This window comes from Dendrobates tinctorius, unplaced genomic scaffold (assembly GCF_039654945.1).
Source record: "Dendrobates tinctorius isolate UK_male_01 unplaced genomic scaffold, ASM3965494v1 ptg000156l, whole genome shotgun sequence".
Taxonomy (NCBI): domain Eukaryota; kingdom Metazoa; phylum Chordata; class Amphibia; order Anura; family Dendrobatidae; genus Dendrobates; species Dendrobates tinctorius.
The window spans coordinates 5,411,847-5,434,357 of record NW_027361823.1 but is presented as its reverse complement, the minus strand read 5'-3'; the positions used below and the strand labels follow the sequence as shown (position 1 = coordinate 5,434,357).

Sequence of the window (22,511 nt, the reverse complement as noted above, 5' to 3'; positions counted from 1 at the left end):
CCACTACATTTTTTTCTAACATATATTCATAAAAATCTGCCGGAGAAGCTTCACAGAGCTTTTTTAAGTATATGATGGCTATCTATCTCTCTATGCTAAAAACGCATTGCATAAGGATTGCATATGCAACGCCCACCAGGACCGTGGTGTACTCGGTCCGGGCCAGACAGTTCTCCAGGGGGTTGTCACGACAACAGGGACCCGGTTCGTGGCCCTGGGCGTGCAATAAAATAATGAGGGAAAGTTTCTAAGGGATTTAACATGACACCACCTGTGGTGTTCGGCAATGGATAGTCGATACTGCTTAAGGAGTCCGCTGGGGCCGAAGGTGACACAGCAGGGAAGATTCTGCTCCCCACAAGGGATTGTGGACATTGGGGTGCAGGACTGAGGGAGTGAGGAATTACTCGAGACTCAGGGGTTGTGGTTTCCTTTACCTTTACTTGATGGTTCGAGGTACAGACTGGAGCACTGATAACAGATAGGAATGGAGATCCGGGCAGCCTAGAAGCAATTTAGGATCCACTATGCCAGATGGGTTCGCAGGCCTTCCTATTGCGCTGTCCTCTGAGGTTCTTGTTGCCTAAAGCTATGCTCGGGCCTCTGTTCCTTCTTGTCCTTGAGTCCTTGCCTGTATGTGGCAGGCAGCTTGAGCCTATTACAGGTGTCGCTTCTTCATGGCGGTCCCGGGCTCTGGGGTGCTCCTGTGCTGATGGGTGTTTGATGGGGCCAGGAGACCTGCAGTCCCCTCCCCTCCAGATTTAGCTGCTGGGACTTTTGTACCCGCGCAGCCACGGACTCTGGTTTCTAGCACTCAGTTCTGGGATGAGCTTGGTTACAGTTCCACTCCTCAACTTCCCTCTTCCTCCCTCACCAGATTTAGCTGCTGGGACTTTTGTACCCGCGCAGCCACGGACTCCGGTTTCTAGCACTCAGTTCTGGGATGAGCTTGGTTACAGTTCCACTCCTCAACTTCCCTCTTCCTTCCTCACTGTTCTCTCTGACTCCGACTTTCTGACTGCTTAACCCCAACTAGGCCAGAACTTATGGGGAAGATTCCTGAAACCAGGTTTTAGAGCTCCCCCTTCTGGTCTGGAGTCAGAAAAAGTGTTGGATGCTGGTGTTACCTGGTAAGGGGACCCCTCCTTGCTTCCAGGCATGACATCACCCCTTGAGGGAGGCAATGCCACTGTGGCAACCGGACTCCTGGGGTGCCACACATACGCATATCATAAGGATGCTAGTTGAAAAAAAAATTGCATTGTACTTGCATGAACTGATCCTACTTTTCAGGATCAACATCACAACAATGTTTTTTTAAAACAGATGAGGGTGATCCATTAGGGTGCATAAAACAGCTGCATAAAATGCATCCAAAATTGGATCGCAATGCATGAACTGGCTAGTAGGTCTGCCAATCAAAGCTTGACAGCTTCATATATTTTTTTTTCTGAAGTGGTCATGCTCGGGTAGGGAGACCCGCTGGCCAGTCTATGAATTGCGGTCCGATCTCAGTCCGATTTATATGATCATCTGAATGCACCCTTACAAACTATTATTAGTTACTTTGAAATGTGCTCCAAAGTGTAACTACGTTTTTAAAAAGCTTTCAGATATAACATAGGAACATGTTAAAAATTTTGATTGGTGGACTTCCACCAATTGCTATATAGGAGGATAGATGCAGTTAGCTGAACATAGATGTCCTATGAGACTAAAGAAGTACTTAAAAGAAAGTATATGGACACACTGCGGGTAGAGCAGCGCTCTGCTGAACACATACACCCAGACCAGCCGTAAGCTAGCAAAACATTTTATTAGTTATCAAAATGAAATACAGACTGCACAACTAATCAGCAAGAGTCAGCTTATGGTAGAGTTATAAAACAGACATACTCAGGTGCCTACATAAAAATCTGCGGGCTCATTTGGAAGGGTTTTATGAGGCCCCAGCTGCTGGGATTTCAAGTGGAGTAGGAAGACACCAGGCAGAGGGTAGGTTGATTTGTCACTGGGACACCTTAGTGGATGGCCTAATAGTAGTCATGTGACTTGCTACCATTGGTGGTACACCACTGGACATGCTTGATAATGGCATAATATGCTCATACTTAGTAAGATTTAGAAAATATTAAGGTAAGGTAATTTTGGACCTTATTGTTGGCACTGCGTTATCAGCTATATATCATGAAATAAATACAATTGAAAAGTACGCACCTTGTTACAGCTCGTGTGCAGACTGTGACAAGAAAGCAGCCAATCACAATCATCCACCCCCAGCCGCCATCAGGTGGGGCCGTGTGCTGAATCGTCTTCTTTGTCATGGTTGACAATTGTAGACACCTCTGGAGTCCAAACTTCCCACCTCAAGCAGGTATAAATGGTGGTGGCGCTTCTTTGTCCACATAAGATCACACCGAGATACAGACAAATTTTGGGCGACATGCGGAATTCTCCAGGGCAGAAGTCTTATTAGATACAATTTTATTCACCATCTGAAAGAGACCATAGAGTTAGAAGATTCAGTGTAGTTAGCAAATTCATAAAATATCAAAAATAAAAGAACAAGCCATCACAATTTAATAAAACTCTTGTTTCCAGGGAATAAACTTAGAATGTATTAAAGCAGAATGCTACCATGTTCTTCTAACCCTGTACAAATTTTTTGACTCCTTCATAACTGAGAAATTTATTTTTTGTTTTTTTATTCTCCCCTCTTATCCCAAGAAGCATTTCTTATTTTTGTCATATGAGAGCATGTTTTTTGAAGATTTAGATGTAGTTTTCAATGACACCATTCACTTTATCATGTTGGAAAAAGTTAGATGTCGTAAAACGCTAGTAAAAAAAAAAAAAAATCTCAATTTCGCCATAATTTTTGGGGCTTATTTTTATGGCATTCATTATTTGGCAATACCAAACATATATCAAGGTGGGTTTTAGATTTTCGAGGTAGAAAAACTAATACCGTAGTTTGTGTCAACATTTTCTGAAATCTGTAATCTTTATCATTCCATCAATGGAGTTGTGTGAGGACTTGATTTTTTTTCATTCTGAATCAGCATGAGAAAAAAAAAAACAAAAAAAAAACACTGGTCGGCACAGACCAAGCGCTATCCAACAAAACATCGGATAGCATTCATCCATTTTAGACGCTCTTATGAGTGAGCAGTTAAACAAACAGGTAGAGCTTGCTCTGGTTGTTGCTGTAACAGACAGATGTCCTCTCTGTAAGGTCGGTGGGACAAAACATGTTTTATAGACACCTCTCCATTGATGTCACCTGACAATACAAAGATGACATCAACCCCACAAATATATACTACACTTGCCACCTCTACAGGGCAAGTAGGGAGAATCGGACAAAGCGCAAGAATTGGCACATCTAATAGATGAGCCTTTTCTGGGCAGCTGTGGTCTGCCATTTTTAGGCTGGGGGATACAATATCAATGGCCCCTTACCAGCCTGAGAATACCAGCCCCCAGCTGTCTGCTTCAGCAAGGCTGGTTGTCAAATTTGTTTGTTTGTGTTTATTTAAATAATTTAAAAAAATAGCATGGGGACCCCTCTATTCTAGATACCTAAACTTGCTGAAGTTGACAGCTGAGGGTTGCAGCCCCCAGCTGTGAGTTTTGCCTGGCTGGTTACAGAAAATATAGAGGAACCCACGCAGATTTTTTTATAATTATTTATTTATAGTGCAGGAGTCGGCTGATGAATACCCCCCCCATCAGCCTCTCCCGCTGTCACTGCTATTAGCGGCAGAAGGTGTAGGCTGATGGAAGTAATAGTCCCATCAGTCGCTGCCTCCTGTCATTATTCTCACTTAAATAGAACTCTCATCATTCTCCCCTGCTCACACTGATCACCAGCAGAGCAGGGGAAATGATGAGAACCTTCTTCAGCACCCGGTGCCGGGGTACAGTGTTTACTGTAGTGCTGCTTCTCAGGCTCAGGGACATGTCACACAGATGACATCCCAGTGTGTCATCCATGTGCGGGATGTTTTGCGGTCCATACTAATGGTGAAAAAAGGACATGCCTATGTGTGGTTCACATGGACAAATGGTCCGTAGAAACACAATGACATGTGCATAGACCCATTCACTTGAATGAGTCTGTGTCTGTAAGTGTCTCCAGTATGTGTGAAAACTGTCACCACGCGTACCAGACACACTGGCATGTGAAAGAGGCCCAACAAAGTGGGCATCTGCCTTGCATATTGCATGCGCAGTTCCTACTCCATACACCAGCCATGACCACTTGTAGTGAATTTACATTACATGGGCATTATCGAGTTAAAGGAAATGGATCATAAAAAATAACCTACCGTTTAAATCAGGTTTTTATGTTACATGTATTAAAAAATATATATATTTGGTAAATTTTTTTTTTTTTGCATTTTTTCTATCACGATTCTCACATTGGTCATCAGTGGTGCAGGTAATTTTAGGAAAAGCAAGCTGGTCAAATGTATATGTATTTCATGAGCTGATGAACACAGACAGGTATTTATATATGTAACTTGGTAATACAATAAATTGGTTTGATAAGCAGAGGCCAAAAAATGTCTTCCGGTTGAGGTGCCACCTGCAGGTCATTGTGTCTTTCTGTAGGTTTATGAAAATTAATGTTTAAACTGTATTTAGTGATAAAAACGTGGATGTGTGGTTTGTTTGGTTGTTTTCTTTCTGAAGGGAGCAAGTTTACCTTTGAAATGGTGTATCATTGTGTGTGTGGGGCGAAGAAATCAGCGAAAAAGCAGTGCATGTTTACAAATGTGTTTTCATATGTGACTTACTTGAGCAAGCTACAAAGACCCCAAGGCAAATGTTTGAATTTGTCTGTAAGCAGCTTTGTGGTAGTGTGCTTTGGGGTAGTGTGCTGCTGTCAGGAACACCGCACTGTACTTGCTCACTGCACCAGTGCGCATGTCCTGAGTGTCAGGATCTTGTCAGCGCCGGCGTGCAGCCTCCACTGAGCAGGGACTCACCCGCACTGTAGGGGTACCGGGGTCAGGTACAGCCAGAAAGTACCAATGCACAGGACCTGTGGATGCTGAAGTTTAGCAAGCAAACACGGGACCTACGGTCATGTGACTGCAAGGGGGCGGGGCTTAGCGTCCTGCTTAGTGAGATGGAAAGACACTATACAGAATTACTCAGAGTCAGGCAAAACGGGGTTTATACACAGAGATAGCCGTAACGTACCAAGGATGAGACAGAGCGGATAGTCAGGGCCAAGCAGCAGTCAAAACGAAACAGACATAGAAGGTACCAAGCAGAATCCAAAGCAATATCCAGAGAACAGAATGAGTCATACACAGATTATCAAGCAACCAGAACACAGCAAAAACACACTCACACTCACCACACTATGCCAAGGGCAAGAGTATAACTGACAGGGATGGGAGCATCCTGAGGCTATAAGAAGCCTCTCCCAGAACCAGGGAGAGGCCACAATCATAGCCCCAGGTGTGCAGATAAGCCTGCACCGGGATCACAACCTTTAACCCCAGAAATGCCAGTCATCAGCACTGGTTCCAGACATTAACCCCACGTGTGCGAGTCAAACCCGCACTGAGATCATGACAGCTGCCACCTGCAGGTAATTTGACCTTTCAGATGGTGTATCATTTGTTTGTGTGGGTGGAGTATGAAAGGAGCAAGTGGGCAATTCAACAGGCAGTGCATGTTTGCAAATGTGTTTGCATATGTGCCTCACCTGCAGTGAAGTGTGCAATCCTCCAATTTGGCTAAAATAGGCTGGGCAAGCAGTTCGGCAAGCTGGAAAGCCCCCAAGGAAAATGTTTGTATTTGCTTGTGATGTCTGTAAGCAGCTTTGTGGTAGTGTGCTTTGGGGTACTGTGGTGCCACCTACAGGTCATTTTTCCTTACTGCAGGTTTATGAAAATTAATGTTTAAACTGTATTTTGTGATCAGATCATGGATATGTGGTTTGTTTGGCTATTTTCTTTCAGAAGGGGGCAAGTTTCCTTTCAAATGGTGTATCAGTTGTGTGTGTTGGTGCAGTATGAACGGAGATACAAAGTGATCACCGATAAACAGTGTTTAGAAATAGAATAGATATATTATAAATCTTCTACCAAGACTATTTTCAGTCTTCAGAAATACACATGTACATTAGTAGCAATAAATTAACTGACCTCAACATTTATATTACAATCTCTAATGAGTTTGTGCAAAAATAATTGTGCTAGGACAGGGAGCGGGGGGACTATGATATCATCTACGTCAGTGTTCCCCAATTCCAGTCCTTAAGGCCCACCAACAGGTCATGTTTTCAGGATTTCCTTAGTAATGCCAATGTGATAATTGCATCATCTGTGCAATACAAAGGAAATCCTGAAAACATGACCTGTTGATGGGTCTTGAGGATTGGAGTTGGGGAACACTGATCTACATGATTAGTGGATCCTGTGTAATCAGCTGTATATAGAGGTGTTACCTGCCATTGCAATCCTGCCTGTGATAACAATCAGGCTAAGTTCACACATACCGGAACTCTCGCGGAAATTACCGCGAGAATTCCGGAATTCCATTCCGCGGGAAAATCGCATTTTAAATTCCCGCGATTTTCCCGCGGAAAAACTAGCATTTTGCAAGCGTATTTAGCTTGCAAAATGCTAGCGTTGTCCAAGCGATCTGTAGCATCGCTTGGAGAACGGATTGACAGGTTGGTCACACTCGTCAAACATAGTGTTTGACGAGTGTGACCAACTTTTTACTACTGAGGCCGCCTATGCAGCATCAGTAGTAAGAGATAAAATGTAAAAAAAAATAAAAAATGGTGTTATTCTTACCTTCCGACGACCCGCGCAGCCGTTCCCAGTAATCCTTTGCGAAAATGCCCGCGATGATGTCAGTTCTCGCGGGATTGCGATGTCTCGCGTTAATTCGCGATGACGTCGCACGAATGACCGCGAGACTTCGCGATCCCGGGAGAACGGACGTCATCGCGGGCATTTTCGCAAAGGATTACTGGGAACGAGAGCGTGGAGAGAAGCGGAAGGCTGCGCGGGACGCCGGAAGGTAAGAATAACAATATTTTTTATTTTAAATTCTATTTTTTACAGGGATATGGTACCCAAAGCCCGGAGGACAGTCTCCTCTCCTCCGGACCGTGGGTACCATCCGCAATTGTTCTGCTTACTTTCCGCATGGTGTGCACAGCCACATGCAGGAAGTAAGCGGAACAATGCATTCCTATGGGTGCGGGATCGCCGCGATTCCGCAAAATTAATGAGCATGCTGCGGTTTTTACCGCGAAGCGATTCCGCCGCGGTAAAAACCGCAGCATTAGCACAGCATTGCGGAATCCCATAAGAATGCATGGGATGCTTATTTTTCGCGGCAAAATCACGCGGTTAAAACCGCCGTGGAAACGCGAAAAAAACGCCACGTGTGAACTCCGCCTCAGACTTCATAAGAAGTTAAGATACTTTTGTAAAGAACAGGAAATAGAATTTTAAAATAGACTCAGATGCCAGAATAAAAATTGCAAGATTTATTATAACTTGTGATATGAACCAAAAATATTGCCAACATATAAAAAAAATCTGATTTAAAAAAAAAAAAAAATACAAAAACGTATGATGTATTTTGCATTCTGAAGATCTCAATTTTTTTAATGTGACAAGTAGTAAGTGGGGATGTCTAAATGGCAGATTGAGGGGCAGCCAAGCTGATGTGATCCATTTCATATTCCTTCCTCCCCTCAGGAAGCAGAATATCAGACTACAAAGTTTAGATATTTCTTAAAAATGAAGCCATCTGAAGACAGTCACCCCCCTCCTAGACCTTCCTATCTTGGAAAGAGCATAACCTATCCAGAAAAAGATGAACCACAAACGGTAGATGGCATCAGAATCAATCAGAAGTTCAGAACGCTTTTTTATTAGTGGACGACTCCATATCTTGTCCTACTCGGTTGTTCACTTTTACACACGTCAGATTATCCACCACATTTGGATCCTTCAGACGGAACTTGATAAGCCATCTCTTCAAAAAAAAAAACAAACAAAAAAAAAAAACTTACAACCTGTAATGACCACCCGGCCGCTTCAACACAATCGGAGCTACTGCAACCCCCGACATACTGTCTCCTTCCCCTTAATCCTGCAGAATGTAAGCCCGCAAGGGCAGGGTCCTCTCCCCTCTGTACCAGTCTGTCATTGTTAGTTTACTGTACGTGATATCTGTAATTTGTATGTAACCCCTTCTCATATACAGCACCATGGAATCAATGGTGCTATAAAAATAAATAATAAAATGAAAGAAAGACCAATAGATTTCAAGTCCCATTGTTGCCATATGGGAAATCTGGTAATAAAATAAAGTAAAAGCAAAAATTACAAAAATAAAGTCCAATGGAAACCCACAACAAATTGCAAAACGCTTAATGAGCGTACTCAGAGAAATCAAGAATAAAATAAAGGAATCTTGGCTACAGAATGAGAACAATCCCAGTTAAAAAGAATATAGTACATACAAATAGAAGGACATCTGGTGACAACATGTAAAGCCAACAGGATATCCAATGGGCATTGCTTCTCTGACATTCCTGCCAGTATATTGTCAGGGATAAGACTGGAGCAAAAAACTATAAAATCCACAAATCTAGTATTATTGCATAGCATAAACAGCAATTCCATAGAATAGTGCTGATACTGTTCCCAAAACTAACATGCAGGGGTGCATGCACAATAAATATTGACGCTGGCATGGTTTGTAGTAAGAAGATTAGTGACTATTTTTTTATGAATACGGTAATTAGCGGATATTTTCTAGCCAATTTCAAGGAATCCAAAATTCCTCCCTATAACAGCTTTACATTACTGCTATTGAAAATGTACGTCTTATTTAGATTCACTGAAAGAACATGGATAGATTAAAAGCAAATTCCAGATTGACTCACTTTATTAGGCTGCATTCACATGCCGCAGCCGTGTTACATTGTTTTACCGCAAATTCCCACACATTTTACTGCAACGTGTGAACGCAGCTTTCATTCAATGCTACAAAAAAATTACTAATTCATGATACTTCAGAGTGGAAGAGGACAAGAACTCTAGCACCACTTATTGGAAGCAGCGACTCTTAGGAATTGCTACTGAAATATCCGCAACTCCCTGCCACTGGAAATACGCAGGAAATCTGCACGCGGAATTCCAGCGAAAAACTAGCGTTTTGCAAGCGTAATTAGCTTACAGAATGCTAGCGTTTTCAAAGCGATCTGTAGCATGGCTTGGAAAACTGATTGACAGGTTGGTCACACTCGTCAAACATAGTGTTTGCCAAGTGTGACCAACTTTTTACTATTGAGGCTGCCTATGCAGCATCAGTAGTAAAAGATATAATGTCAAAAATAATAAAGAATATAAAAAATCGTGATATTCGCACCTTCCGGCGTATCCCGCAGCCTTCCCGAGCCTTGCGATGCTCCCGGCGATGCCTTACGACAATGACCCCAGATGACGTAGCATCGCGCGATACCACTACGTCATCACAGGTCATTGTCGCAAAGCATCGCTGGGAACGGGAGTTGCCGGGAGCATCGCTGAGGCCTGGGAACACTGTGGGGGACGCCGGAAGGTGAGAATATCACGATTTTTTATTTGAATTCTTTTTGTTAACAGGGATATGGTACCCAGGGCCTCAAGGACAGTCTCCTCTCCTCCAGACCCTGGGTACCATGCGCACATTTTCTGCTTACTTTGTGCATGGTGGGCATAGCCACATGCGGAAAATAAGCGGATCAATGCATTCCTATGTGTGTGGAATCCCTGCGATTCCGCACAAAGAATGAGCATGCTGCGTATTTTTCCATGATGCGATTCCGCCGCAGAAAAATATGCAGCATTAGCACAGCATGTGCGGAATGCCATTGAATTCAATGGGTTGCTTATTATATGTGTTTTCGCAGTGGCAAAAACGCATAAAATCCGCAACGTGTGAACATAGCCTAAAAGTTAATATGGACTCTAACTAGCCTTGTCATATAACTTAGGATAAAAACCAAACCAGAATCTCAGTTTGCAGACAGTGTTTCGGGGTGTTGCCCCTCATCAGTGCAAAGATCTAATATTCTCTCTCTTTGAAGAGACAATTTGCATGTTTAATTTCAGTGAGGAGTATTCATGGCTTATAAGTCTCCTCTCTGACATGCCAGGCTTGGCATGTCAGTCTCCACAAGGAGAAATGTTACCCCTTACGGCATGTTCCCACGGTCAGTACACGCTGCGGGTTGGACGCTCTGTACATCCACAGCATCAAACCTGCAGCATCCAGATGATACAGATTAGTGGATGGGATTTCAAGAAATCCCATGCCCACTATGCGTGCCGAGACGCCTCCGGCTTCCCTGCGGAGATGCAAATGCGGCACGTCTTTCCAGACCGCAGCATGTCAATTTATGTAGCAGAGACGCTCAGTCTCCGCTGTGTAAATTACCTATACACTTTCATTAGATGCAGTAAAACCGCATTATTTTTCTAGTCACATGCGCATGAAGTGCGGGAATGCAGCTTACTACACGTGTACTAATTTATAAAATGTTGTACCTTGTTTCAGCTGGAAATACACTAACACTGCAGTTCTTGCGATGAGCTGATCACAAGAACTGCAGTGCACGTGACCACTGGGGACGGGGTTATCTCCTGTCACTAGCCAAGTTCTCACGATCAGCTGACCACAAGAACTGCAGTGCACATGATTGCCGGGGACCGAGCTATCTCCTGTGATCATCTTCAAGCTTCACTATGTTCTGGATGTCAGGCTGGATGATGGAATAATGCCACCGTTCAGCAAAAGGCATCCAGCTGTAGCAGAGCTGGACTTGTCGTGGGACAGTATGAACAGTATATCTTCTCGGCGGACAGGTAAAGATAGTTGCTTTTCTATTTTAATTCTCTTCCAGGAGACGAGGGCATTGGTGGAATAGGCGATGCAGCAAGTATGGTTTAATTAAAGATCTATTAAAAGGAGTCTGTGTCATTATTTCAATTAAAGGACTTTATTCTGGCTGTGTCTTTATTTACCATGTAACAATAGAATTAGTAATGGATACCTGTCTTATACTGTAGACACTTCTCCATTACTAATCCATTGCATTGATGTCACCTAGCAATACAAAGGTGACATCAACCCCACAAATATGAACCCCAATTGCCACCCCTTACAGGGCAAGTGAGAAGAGCTGGGTAAAGTGCCACAATTGGCGCATCTGTGGATGTGCCAATTGTGGGGCGGCTGCAGGCTCCTATTTGTAGGCAGATGAGGGCCAAAATCCATGGGCCTCGCCTGCCTGAGAATACCAGGCTGCAGATGTCTGCTTTTTCCTTGGCTGGTTAACAAAAATAGGGGGACCCCACACTTTTTTTTTTTTTTTTTTTTTCGAGGGGGATCACACTATTTTTGCTAACCATCCAAGGTAAGCAGACTGCTGCAGCCTGGTATTATCAGGCTGGTAAGGTTCATGGATATTGGATCCTTACCAGCCTGAGATACCAGTCCAAGTAGTTTGCTTTACTCTGGCTGGTTAACAAATATAAGGGGACCCCATGCTAATTTTTTTTTAATTATTATTTATTAAAAAGGAGAGGACCTCTCTCTGTGCTTTCCTCCACTTTCTGTCTCATGTACTTCCGGCTGTGTCACAAGAATCACCATTATGTAAATTAGTACACATGCATAGTAAGCTGCGTTAGGCACTTAGTACACATGTGGGTGCGCCGCAGGCATCGGTGCACGCATAGTGGGCATGGGATTTCTTGAAATTCCATCCACTATGCTCTAACAGCTGGACGCTGCGGATGAACGGAGCGTCCAACCCGCAGGGTTTACCCACTGTGGGAACGAACATAACCCAATATATCTGCAGACAGAAAATCACTTTTTTTTTTCCTTCCCAGGAGCCTACTTTCAATTAGCTTTATATAAAGTGACAAAAAACAAATGCATGCATTAAAAAAAGACATCAAAAACGCATGTGGAAAAAACGCATGTAAAAAACGTGACCTCAGATGGAGATTTGGTGCAGATTTCACCTGCGTCAAATCCTGAACAAACACTGAGCCATTCCTGATTTTGTGCACATACCCTTAGACACAAATTAATGATCTAATACAGAAGGTAAGGATCTGCAGAATTAATGCAACTGATAGGCAAACAGCTCACACCACCCTGGTGCTGCTGTGATCTTAGGACTGCACGGTCAAGTCTATTTTTAGGACTACAAAAAAAAAAAAATACTATTCATAATTACTCATATTAGAGAACTTACCATGTTATTTACCGATCATGCTAAACAAAAACATAAAGTAAATGCCAGAATTTTCTACATCTCCCTATTACAAAAAAGAATAAATAGTATATTTTAATCAAAACTATCTAATTAAACAAATGCAACTCTTCTCTGAAAAACAGTATTTCAGATATACCAGCTATGGGGAAAAAAAAAAAAAAAAGTTACGGCTCTCACAATACAGTGATAAAAGGTTGAACTTGTTTCTTTGACTAGTTTTGTGAGTTTGGGTGTGTGTTTTGCATCTATTTATTTTTTGTTTTCACCCAATTCATTATTCTATTTGTTCCTTTTTTAGGTCTATTTTTTATGCCCCTGCCTGTTTGTTTTGTTTTCCGCTTTGTGGGTGGAGTGTTGTGATTCCAGATGTTTTTGGCTGACTCATCATCTGCAACTTTTTAAAAAGTCACAAGATTTTGTGCAATTTCACTCCAGTCCTTCCTGGTGTATTTTTCAGTACGCCAGTAATTTGGCTCAATTTTTGAGACTCTTTGGCACCAAAAGTTTCACAAGCAGTTCAAGACTGGAACAAAAAAAGCTACCGTAATTTTTGACTTTGCACCGATTCATGCATCAGGTGCCAAAACAGCAACTAAAACCACAAAACAGGAAAGTGACTTGAAAAAAATATGCAAATGAAGAATCGGGCTTGTGGCTTTAAGCTCCAAAGTAGACTGCATGCTAAGAAGGCATTGATTGGTCTTTTTCACCATTATGGGAGATCTGTAGCCTTTCTTATTATTTAGAGTTCTATGGTTATTACTGTCAAAGGCGTGTACCAAGAGTGGACTTCTCACCTATCCTGTGAAAAGGTGATAAGTATATGATCATGGAGGAACAACTGCTGGAACTTCCATTAGTCACAAGAATGGGGGTCCCATAGGCACTATGTCCCTTCACCATATGACCACCGTAGGGTCAATCATTTAGGCTCCCACACCATTCAATTTCTGTGGGACTTGTAGAGATAGTTGAGCTCTGCACATGGTGGTCTCCAGACTCCACCAGTCCTATATGCACAAGTTCGATAGCCACTATATTCAAGCTCCTCCTCATTACCGACGTGTAAAAACAGAACCGGTACAATGACAATGAGACCCTCATTCTCATGGTTAGCGCAGCTACTAGCAGTTGGACCCCCAGTGATCAGACACTTGGTTAGTTGGTTTCCTATGTAATTGAACCTTATATATGAGATGGAGAATGTAGATTGTGAGCCCCATTGGGGACAGAGGTGACTTATGACAATCGCTATACAACACTGTGGAATATGTTGGTACTATACAACCAACAAGAAAAATAGATAAAGAGTTAGCGGTTGAATACGTAATGGAAAGATATCACCTTTTCTTGCGCCACATACATACTAAAATGTGTATGTGGCCCAATACCGATGTGTAAAGACAGATATAGTATTGGTTATTAGGGGTATCACAAACTGTATATTAGAAGATAAGTGCATTTTTATATATAATATTAAAGGAAATTCTAGAATCCAAATATCAGTAATCTAGTTTTAACACAATACAAAAGTGTGACCATTCTGTACATAGTCATGGCCATTCATTGGTACAATGACAGATAAAAGCAGGTTCTACTTATACCAGGTAAATTTAACTATCCATAGCAGCAAAGGCAAGAACTAGAATCCATTCACACATGAGCAATTGTGCCAATGCACTTTAGAATATTCACAAATCTGGAGATAAATCTAATTACGGTACTTCAAAATTAAGGCATAAATTACAGTAAAGAAATAACCTATAAAACCACCTACCATAGCGCAGTATGATCGCCCTGTCCATGTAGTTAGACGTTTTCCTGAATCTCTGTTGGACACTTTCATAGTTTTTAGGACTATGGGCAGCTTCTCTACAATCTTCAGTCCCTTGCTTTACACCTTTGACCCACTATTATGTGGTGAAGGGAGGGGGGCACTACCACATGTACTTCCTAAAGGTCTAAGGTTCTCACACAGATCAGCGACAGTGTTGAGTGTAAACAGTCTATCCACAAAGACCACACTTACTTGAAGGTTTCTTCATTCTGTTTGCAGCAGGAGTCTGCATATTGTACTGGGGTTTTTTGTTGGTGAGCAATCAGCGCCCCAAAACATTTGTACCCCACAAATACTGTGGTGTTCACTTTGTTTCCAAACATCTCAAAATGGCTGATTTTATGCACCAATTTCATCACTGAATAGTCCCGTGAATTGATATTAAAGCTAGGATGAGTGAGTATACTCGTTAGGATTCGGTACTCGGCGAGTAATGCGGTACTCGCGGTACTCGAATCCTAGCAAGTAAATTTCACTACTTGCCTTGCAATATTTGGATCTCCCGCCCAACAAGTGTTAGCCAATCACAGTAAAGCCGGCGCCTTCTTTGTTGTGGCATTACTGTGATTGGCTGGCTGCGCAGCATCACTATCGTGGGAGCCCCTGGAGAGCGGTCGCATCAGCTGATATGGGACCCTCGTTATTAATAGGATTATGGCGTAAAGGTGAGTATAGGTTGCTTTATTATTTTAATTTATTTTTTTTTACAGATGATCAATGGCTTCGGGGAATTAGGTGTGTGCGGTGAGTATGTACTCTACGTTATGTGTTGTATGTTATGTATATGTACTGTATGTTATATGTTTATGTACGGTATGTTATATGTTGTGTGTTCTGTATGTCTTTTTTTTTTTTATTTTACATTCACCACATTAGCCGGATGGTGGGAATACTACTTTCCCATCATCCGCTAATGCTGTCACTGTAGCTGGCATAGCCGAATGGGACAAGTAGTCCCAGCGGACAATGTCTGCTCAGCCCACACAGAGCCTGCACAGCACCGGCAGAGGCCGTAGAGCTCAGCACAGCCCTACACACACAAAGCCCCACACACATTCTCTGCCCATTACTCGCTTTTCCCATAGACTTACATTGGACTCACTACTCAAGTACCTGAGTATTAGGAGCTACTCGTAACGAGTACAGCGAGTCCGAGTATTTCACTACTTGCTCATCCCTAATTAAAGCGCTTTGTCGCTTGCAAAAAACAAACAGTCTTCCCTAGTACAGTTTCCATCAATTTCTGCCATACTGACGTCGTGTCAGCAACACTTCAGCCAATAATTGAACTTAGGAGCTTTGACTGAGTGGATAACACATGCTGCCGATGTCACAACCCCACAGGGGGTCGGTCAGCAGATGGCACAACACACACTCAACGAGATGGTAACTGGGAGAGAAAGGCCCCATAATAAGGAACGAGGAATGGAGCACCTCCTAAACAAATCTGTGTCTATCCCTTCAGCTCCCCTAACGCCCAATGCGGATCCTTCCCCCCGCTGCTGTCACGTGCCTAGTCCCTAGCTGACACCTGACTATACCCTGGCTAGTGCACTGGCCGGCAAGGGCGCTAGCATCACCACTGCAGAATGTACAAACACAGGGGTAGTGACATGCATGAAACAGACAAGGTAAAAACACAAAACTTAGCTCCAGGCACCGCTGCCAAGCTACACACCGCAGAAGAAGACCCGGAAACAAGACCCCGAATTCCAGAAGTAGCTGATTCAGCGCTGACACCAGAGAGACACACACTCCAGGGTTGGTCTACATAGAATAACTATCACCAACTGTCAGCTGACTATTTAAAGGATGGTGGGAGTGGTCACCATTCACATGAGCTGACCAACAACCAGTAAGGAAAACTGACAGTAACCCCTGCTGGCCTGAAAGGAAAAAAAGTTACATTTACATTATAGTGGAACCAGAGCTGCCACAAACCCAAAAACGGATTGTGACAGCCAAGCTCACTTTTTGGCTGCAGACAATAACAGACATTGGAAGCAGAGGCAGAGACTCAGCTCTGGACCGGGGGAGAGTGAGTAAAGGACGGAGATTTCTTTTAAACAAACTGTAGCCAAGGAGCAAGGATTTATGAAACTTTTATGTAAAATCTTTTTCATGTTATGTGAATTGGTGCTGTACCTTAAAGCTGTACCTTCAGTCAAGCTTGGACAGAACAGGACAGGAGAATCCTCCGGTGTGCAAGAGTGAACCACCTCTCTCTTATATGAGCAGTACTTGGCACAATATTGTTGAATCACTATGTACAGACAAAGACAGCATCTTATAAAATTAACAATCTGCCAAGTTCAATGTTATAGCAATTTGTGATTGAGGGTAATGTCACATTTACATGTGGCAGAAAAATGGGGCCCTGAAGTTGGGCACTGGTGTTGGTTGGGCCCTGGAGTTGGTCACTGGTGGGCCATTGGCACCCCAGTCCGACACTACCTATAGTTGTCTACCAGAATTATTCTGCTCTGTCAGCCTGTAATCTACAGCCCATGTAGACAGCAGCCCATGTATTTCTACTTAGCTGTCACATTTGGGTTGGGAGAGCCTCCGGCCAGCCCATGCACTGCATTCCAATCTCGGTCTGAATTATACAGTCATCTGACTGCGCCCTTAGAGAGGTCATGGCCAGAAAGAGAAGGCCGTATTGTTGATCGAGATAAACAGGTTTGCAAAAAATCTGACACAGTTGAACGTTTTGCAATTTGCTTGTGGCGGTTGCAGTACCCTCAGGGTCGCAATGTGTCCCCATCGACTTGTGTTGTGCTAAGACTTGTCATGCCAAAGTGTTTCAAGGTCTTTGTCAGTGACTAAGAATGTTCTTGTTTAGAAGACGTAGCAAGTCCACACTACCTAGCCCTGTCAAAACAAAGATGGGGGGTGGTATTCTGAATATTTACAAAGTGTGAAGAAAATCCTGTATTTTTCTATTCTGGTGTTATCACCCTAACAAATGCAATAGAAATAGATCTAAACAGTCTAGCAAGGGAAAAATAGGTCTTCACACAGATCAATCAACTGAAAATATATACACACTTCTGAATTTTTTTTCTACAGATAACTGAAAAAAAATAAACCTATACAAGATTGGGATCACCATGATTATACTGACCTGAAGAATCATGATGAAGAGTCAATTTTTGACACAGAATACACATTGTAAAATAAAAAACAAAAAAACAACACCACACATGGCAAAATTGCATTTTATTTTTCCCACAGTTTCCCAACACTGGGAATTTTGGGTTTTCTGGTAAATTGAGTGCTAAAATAAATGGTGACATTCAAAACTATAACTTGTCCCCCCAAAAAAATAAACCCTCTTACAGTTATGCTGATGGAATAAGAAAAAAAATAAAAATTGTCCGATTTTTAAGGAATTAAAGGGAATCCGTCACCTCATTTTTCCGATATGAGATGCGGCCACCGCCATCAGGGGCTTATCTATAGCATTCTGTAATGCTGTAAATAAGCCCCCGATGTAACCTGAAAGATAAGTAAAACGAGTTGGATTATACTCACCCGGGTGTCCGGTCCGATGGGTGTCGCCGTCCGGTGCCTCCCATCTTCTAGCAATGACGTCCTCCTCCTTACTTCTGCCGCGGCGCAGATGTAATATATCTGCCCTATTGAGGGCAGAGCAGAGTACTGCAGTGCGCAGGCGCCGGGAAAGGTAAGAGAGGTCCGGCGCCTGCGCACAGAAGTACTTTACTCTGCCCTAAATAGGGCAGATATAGTATGCCTGCGCAGGAGCCATGGCAGAAGTAAGGAGGAGGACTTCATCACTAGAAGATGGGAGGCGCCGGACCCAGACCGCGACACCCATTGGACCGGACCCCCAGGTGAGTATAATCTAACTCGTTTTTCTTATAGGGCAAAAATGAGGTAACAGATTCCCTGAGGTGATAGCCCAACACCATGCAGGATGCTTGGCATTTTCCACAGAATACCAGGATTGGCAAATTCGCCACTAGCGCTCTGTGCTCTTCACAGTTGAAAGCAGGTTCACACTGAGCACATGTGACAGATGTGACAGAGCCTAGAGACGCCGTGGAGAGGGATCTGCTGCCTGCAACATCCTTCAGCATGACCGATTTGGCAGTGGGTCAGTAATAGTGTGGGGGAGGCATTTCTTTGGAGGGTCGCACAGTGTTGGGCTGTGAGCACAACCACCATCTGTGGACGTCGGGCACTCAGACCATCCTCATGGAGTCAGTTTCTAACCGATTGTGCAGACACATGCACAAATTTGTGGCCTGCTGGAGGTCATTTTGCAGGGCTCTGGCACTGCTCCTCCTGTTCCTCCTTGCACAAAGGCAGAGGTAGCGGTCCTGCTGCTGGGTTGTTGCCTCCTACGGCCCTCTCCATGTCTCCTGGTGTACTGGCCTGTCTCCTGGTAGGGCCTCCAGCCTCTGGACACTATGCTGACAGACACAGCAAACCTCTCCACAGCTCGCATTGATGTGCCATCCTGGATGAGCTGCACTACCTGAGCCACTTGTGGTCGCATAAGACGGACTCTACAACCCACACAAGTGTGAAAGCACAACCAACATTCAAAAGTGACCAAAACATCAGCCAGAAAGCATTGGTACTGATGTTGTCTGTGGTCCCCACCTGCAGAACCACTCCTTTATTGAGGGTGTCTTGATAATTGCCAATAATTTCCATCTGCACAACAGCATGTGAAATTGATTGTCAATCAGTTTGCTTCCTAAGTGGACGGTTTGATTTCACAGAAGTTTGATTTATATTCTGTTGTTTACGTGATCCCTTTATTTTTTTTGAGCAGTGTATAAAACATACGATCAGACCTACTAAATGGAAAGCACATAACAGACAGGTAAGCACCGCATGCATGACCCCATCAAACGTCAGACTATATTCACATGGTGGAAAAATCAGACATGTTTTTGCAGTTGAACCTCCGGATATAATCTGGGTCTGACCCTTGGCTTTCTGCTGAAGAATTACAGCTAGAAATTTCCAGATAGACATGCAGATTAGCTCAGTTCATGAATCGCTACCCACTACGGATTACTCAAGCAATATTTAAGCAGAAATGAGATGTTACTTAATGATTGTCAACAATGTTGTTTTCTTATAGCAGGCAGTTTTTTTTCACTGTTTGATCATTCACAAAAGTATTAACTAGAACGTCCTCTGAAGTCGATCAGAGGAAATTGGAGGAAATGGCAAGTGTTCGTGATTGTGCCATTTAATCCCTGCACTACCATTACACTGCCCATCAGATACATGTAAGACAGTCGGTGACTGTATAATGTCCTGTTTTAAGAGATGGACCAGAGTCCTATGTGCACAGAACATCATGTTATCACCAGCACATCCTGTGTCAACACATGACAATGCGTTGCTGAGAATGATTTTTAAGTCAGCTTGAAATCATAGTACCCAACGAACTAGCATTTTGTAAATTTCTACCCCATCTCAAATACATAAAGAGAAAACCAAAAGGCACCAGAAGATATAAGTCTTGTAGTTTTACATTACATGTTGAATAAACACTAAATTGTATCTCAACCTTTTGCTTAATTGTGTTTCTTCTTCTCTGTAGGAATCTGTCTTGTAATGATCTTCCATTTATTTGGCATAATGTTGGATTGTTCTTCAACTTGCCCCATTTACCAAGGTCGATTTTTGGCAAAATTCAACTGTGCCAGTCATCTTTCGCAGAGTTTGTTTTCATGTACAGTATCTTGTGTTTGTCACTGGTTTACCATGATAGAGAGGAGTCAGAAGACCACAGTGTCTGATTTCTCCTACTCCTGCATGGATTAGAAGCACTTCACCTTCTTATTAAATGGTGTAACTTTATTTGGGCAGTGCAGGGGTTAATCTGCTCACGTGAGAGCTCCTGGAGTTAAGGCTCTCAGCTGTGCACTGTTAGCCACTCCCATCTCCTATAAAAACTGGGTTCTAGCTAGCACTCATTGTCAGACAGATTAAGCTGCATGGCTGGAGGCGGTTGCTGGTGTTATTGGAGAAAGGCTTTTGGTGGATTTATCAGTGGCTGCTGCTGGTTTTGAGTGTGTGATATTTCCCTTCCGTCTCCTACTTTGGTTTAACCCCATCCTCAACTCCCTGTTGATTTCCTCTGTTACATATTTGTATGTTTGTATTACCTTGTTGGTGTATTATGGTACACTACTACTCCCCTCTTCTGTGGGTGGGGGGGGCAAGGATACAGTCTGAAGGTGGATTCAGGAGCTAAGGCAAGCTACGTGACCCTGGCATCCTCACCATCAGAAGTAGTCCGGTCATCAGGGCGAGCTAGGGCGCCCCTAGCATTAGGGAAAGGGAAGAAGCCCCTGGTCCCTGGACACCCGACAACAGAGTCATGACATTGTTCCTATAATAGATCTGCTTCAGGAAGACAAACCGTGGAAAAGAGGTCTGCCACAGTTGGCTTTTGCCTAAGGGTATGTTCGCACTGCATTTTTTTTAGAGCATCTGCGGAATAAAAAGCCATTCCTTTTTTCCCACAAGTAGAGAGAGCGACTTTGCCTTTTTTAGGGTCGAGTCGGGTTTCACGATATCCGACTTTAGCAAAAGTCGGGTCGAACAAAATCGGCCGACTATAGGGAAAAGTCGGAGGCCGCCTGAAACACGAAACCCAATGCAAGTCAATGGGGAAGCAAAGTCGGCAGGGAGAACAGTAAACACACCTACAGTGCCCATTTCAATGCCAAAAACATCAATTCTTATTACTGAAGCTTGTCAGCCTTAATTTACTTCATAACAACAGTTCGCATTGAAAACTGGGGGTTATTTGGCTAAAATTGTGGGGGGGGTAGGGCTGGCTCCAGGTTTTCGTGTGCCCTGGGCCAAAGAGTGTCAGTGCGCCCCTTTAACACATACCATAACTCATGATGCTCCGATACGGCACAGAAATATAGGTATCGTACAATGACACATACTTCACTGCTTACATGACCTGACTGATCTATTTTAAATTGTACAAGAGCTCAAAAACAGGACAGTATATTACTCCATACAGTGTTATTATGGCCACCACATTGTGCGCCATACAGAATAATGAGCCCCATATACTTCTCCATACAGAATCATTGGTCACTCACATATAATGTTCCATACAGTATATGAGGGGCCTCATGGATGATGCTCCAGTGTATGATGGGCCCTAATAATGCTCCATATATAATGGGCTCCATTTCTAATGCTCCAGTGTATAATGGGCCCCCTAAATGCTCCTCCAGTGTCTGATCTCCCCAATCTGGAATACTCCAGTATATGATGGGCCTAATAATGCTCCATACATAATGGGCCCCATTTCTAATGCTCCAGTGCATAATGGGCCCCGTAAATGCTGCTCCAGTGTCTGATGTCCCCCATTTGGAATGCTCCAGTATATGATGGGCTCCATTTTTAATTAACCCAGGCATCGTATGTGAAAAGAGCTCCATGGAGTAATCTGAAGTGTGTGCTGCCGCATCCTTCACTTTTGTGGTGGGTGAAGGACACAAGGAAAGGGGTTTCTCCTGACCAGAAGCCTGCACTTGCGACTCAGTGCTTGCATTTTTTTTAAACTTCAGAAGAGGAGGCGATAGAGCTGGAGGCTGTTTCAGCAATGTAAGGCAAAAACAGTTCCTGATGCTCCGGCTTTAAAAGCAGTCTACCTACTCCCAGAAAACGGAGCCTTACAGACCTTCCAGAGCTACACTATGATGCAGGCTCAACACCTCCTGCCTTAGCTGCTATTGTGTTTTTGGCACTACCAGAAGATGCACCACCACCAGTACCAGGTGGCCCTCCACGGCCACGTCCTCTTCCACCATATTTCCTCATGTTTTGAAAAATGGACCCAAAATACCAGCAGATATATGGTACTGTATCAGAAGCATATAGCTCTATACAGTCTAGGGATAACAGTAAATCTCCGTATATATTTCATGAGTCATACACAGACACTCACAGGCTCCGTATGGATTACCCAATAAATTAAAAAGTTGAGAAAGGGTACAGTATCACCAGATACAAGGTATATATAGTAAAGTGTAAACATTCTGAATCTCCGTATACATTTCAGGAGGCAGACACAAACACTCTCAGGCCCAGTATGTATTACACAAGAATATGAAAAGCTGTAAATGGGTAATGTAACACAAGTGTACAGCTGTATACAGTGTTGTGCTAATCTTAAAGCTCCTAATATATTGCCGGAGTAACAGACACACGTTCACAGGCTCATTATGGATTACACCAGAATCTAAATAGCTAAAAAGGTTACTGTATCAGAAGCGTACAGCTGGCACTTTCTGGCAAATCCACATCACTACAGTCACGCACAAACAC

General features: G+C 43.3%; 1 protein-coding gene across 4 annotated transcripts in view; it reads right to left on the bottom strand.

Annotated features, from left to right (window-relative positions):
* SLC16A12 (solute carrier family 16 member 12) overlaps nucleotides 1-22,511 on the bottom strand; it is a 192,397-nt gene that overhangs the window by 42,014 nt on the left and 127,872 nt on the right. For 3 of the 4 annotated variants that reach the window (XM_073548172.1, XM_073548174.1, XM_073548171.1), the window contains one exon: nucleotides 2,218-2,495. In XM_073548172.1, the coding sequence (XP_073404273.1) occupies nucleotides 2,218-2,324 (107 nt within the window). In that variant the 5' untranslated portion in view covers nucleotides 2,325-2,495. Of the gene's footprint in view, nucleotides 1-2,217; nucleotides 2,496-15,840; nucleotides 15,945-22,511 lie in introns of those variants that run through there. The other variant, XM_073548173.1, reaches the window with a different exon arrangement.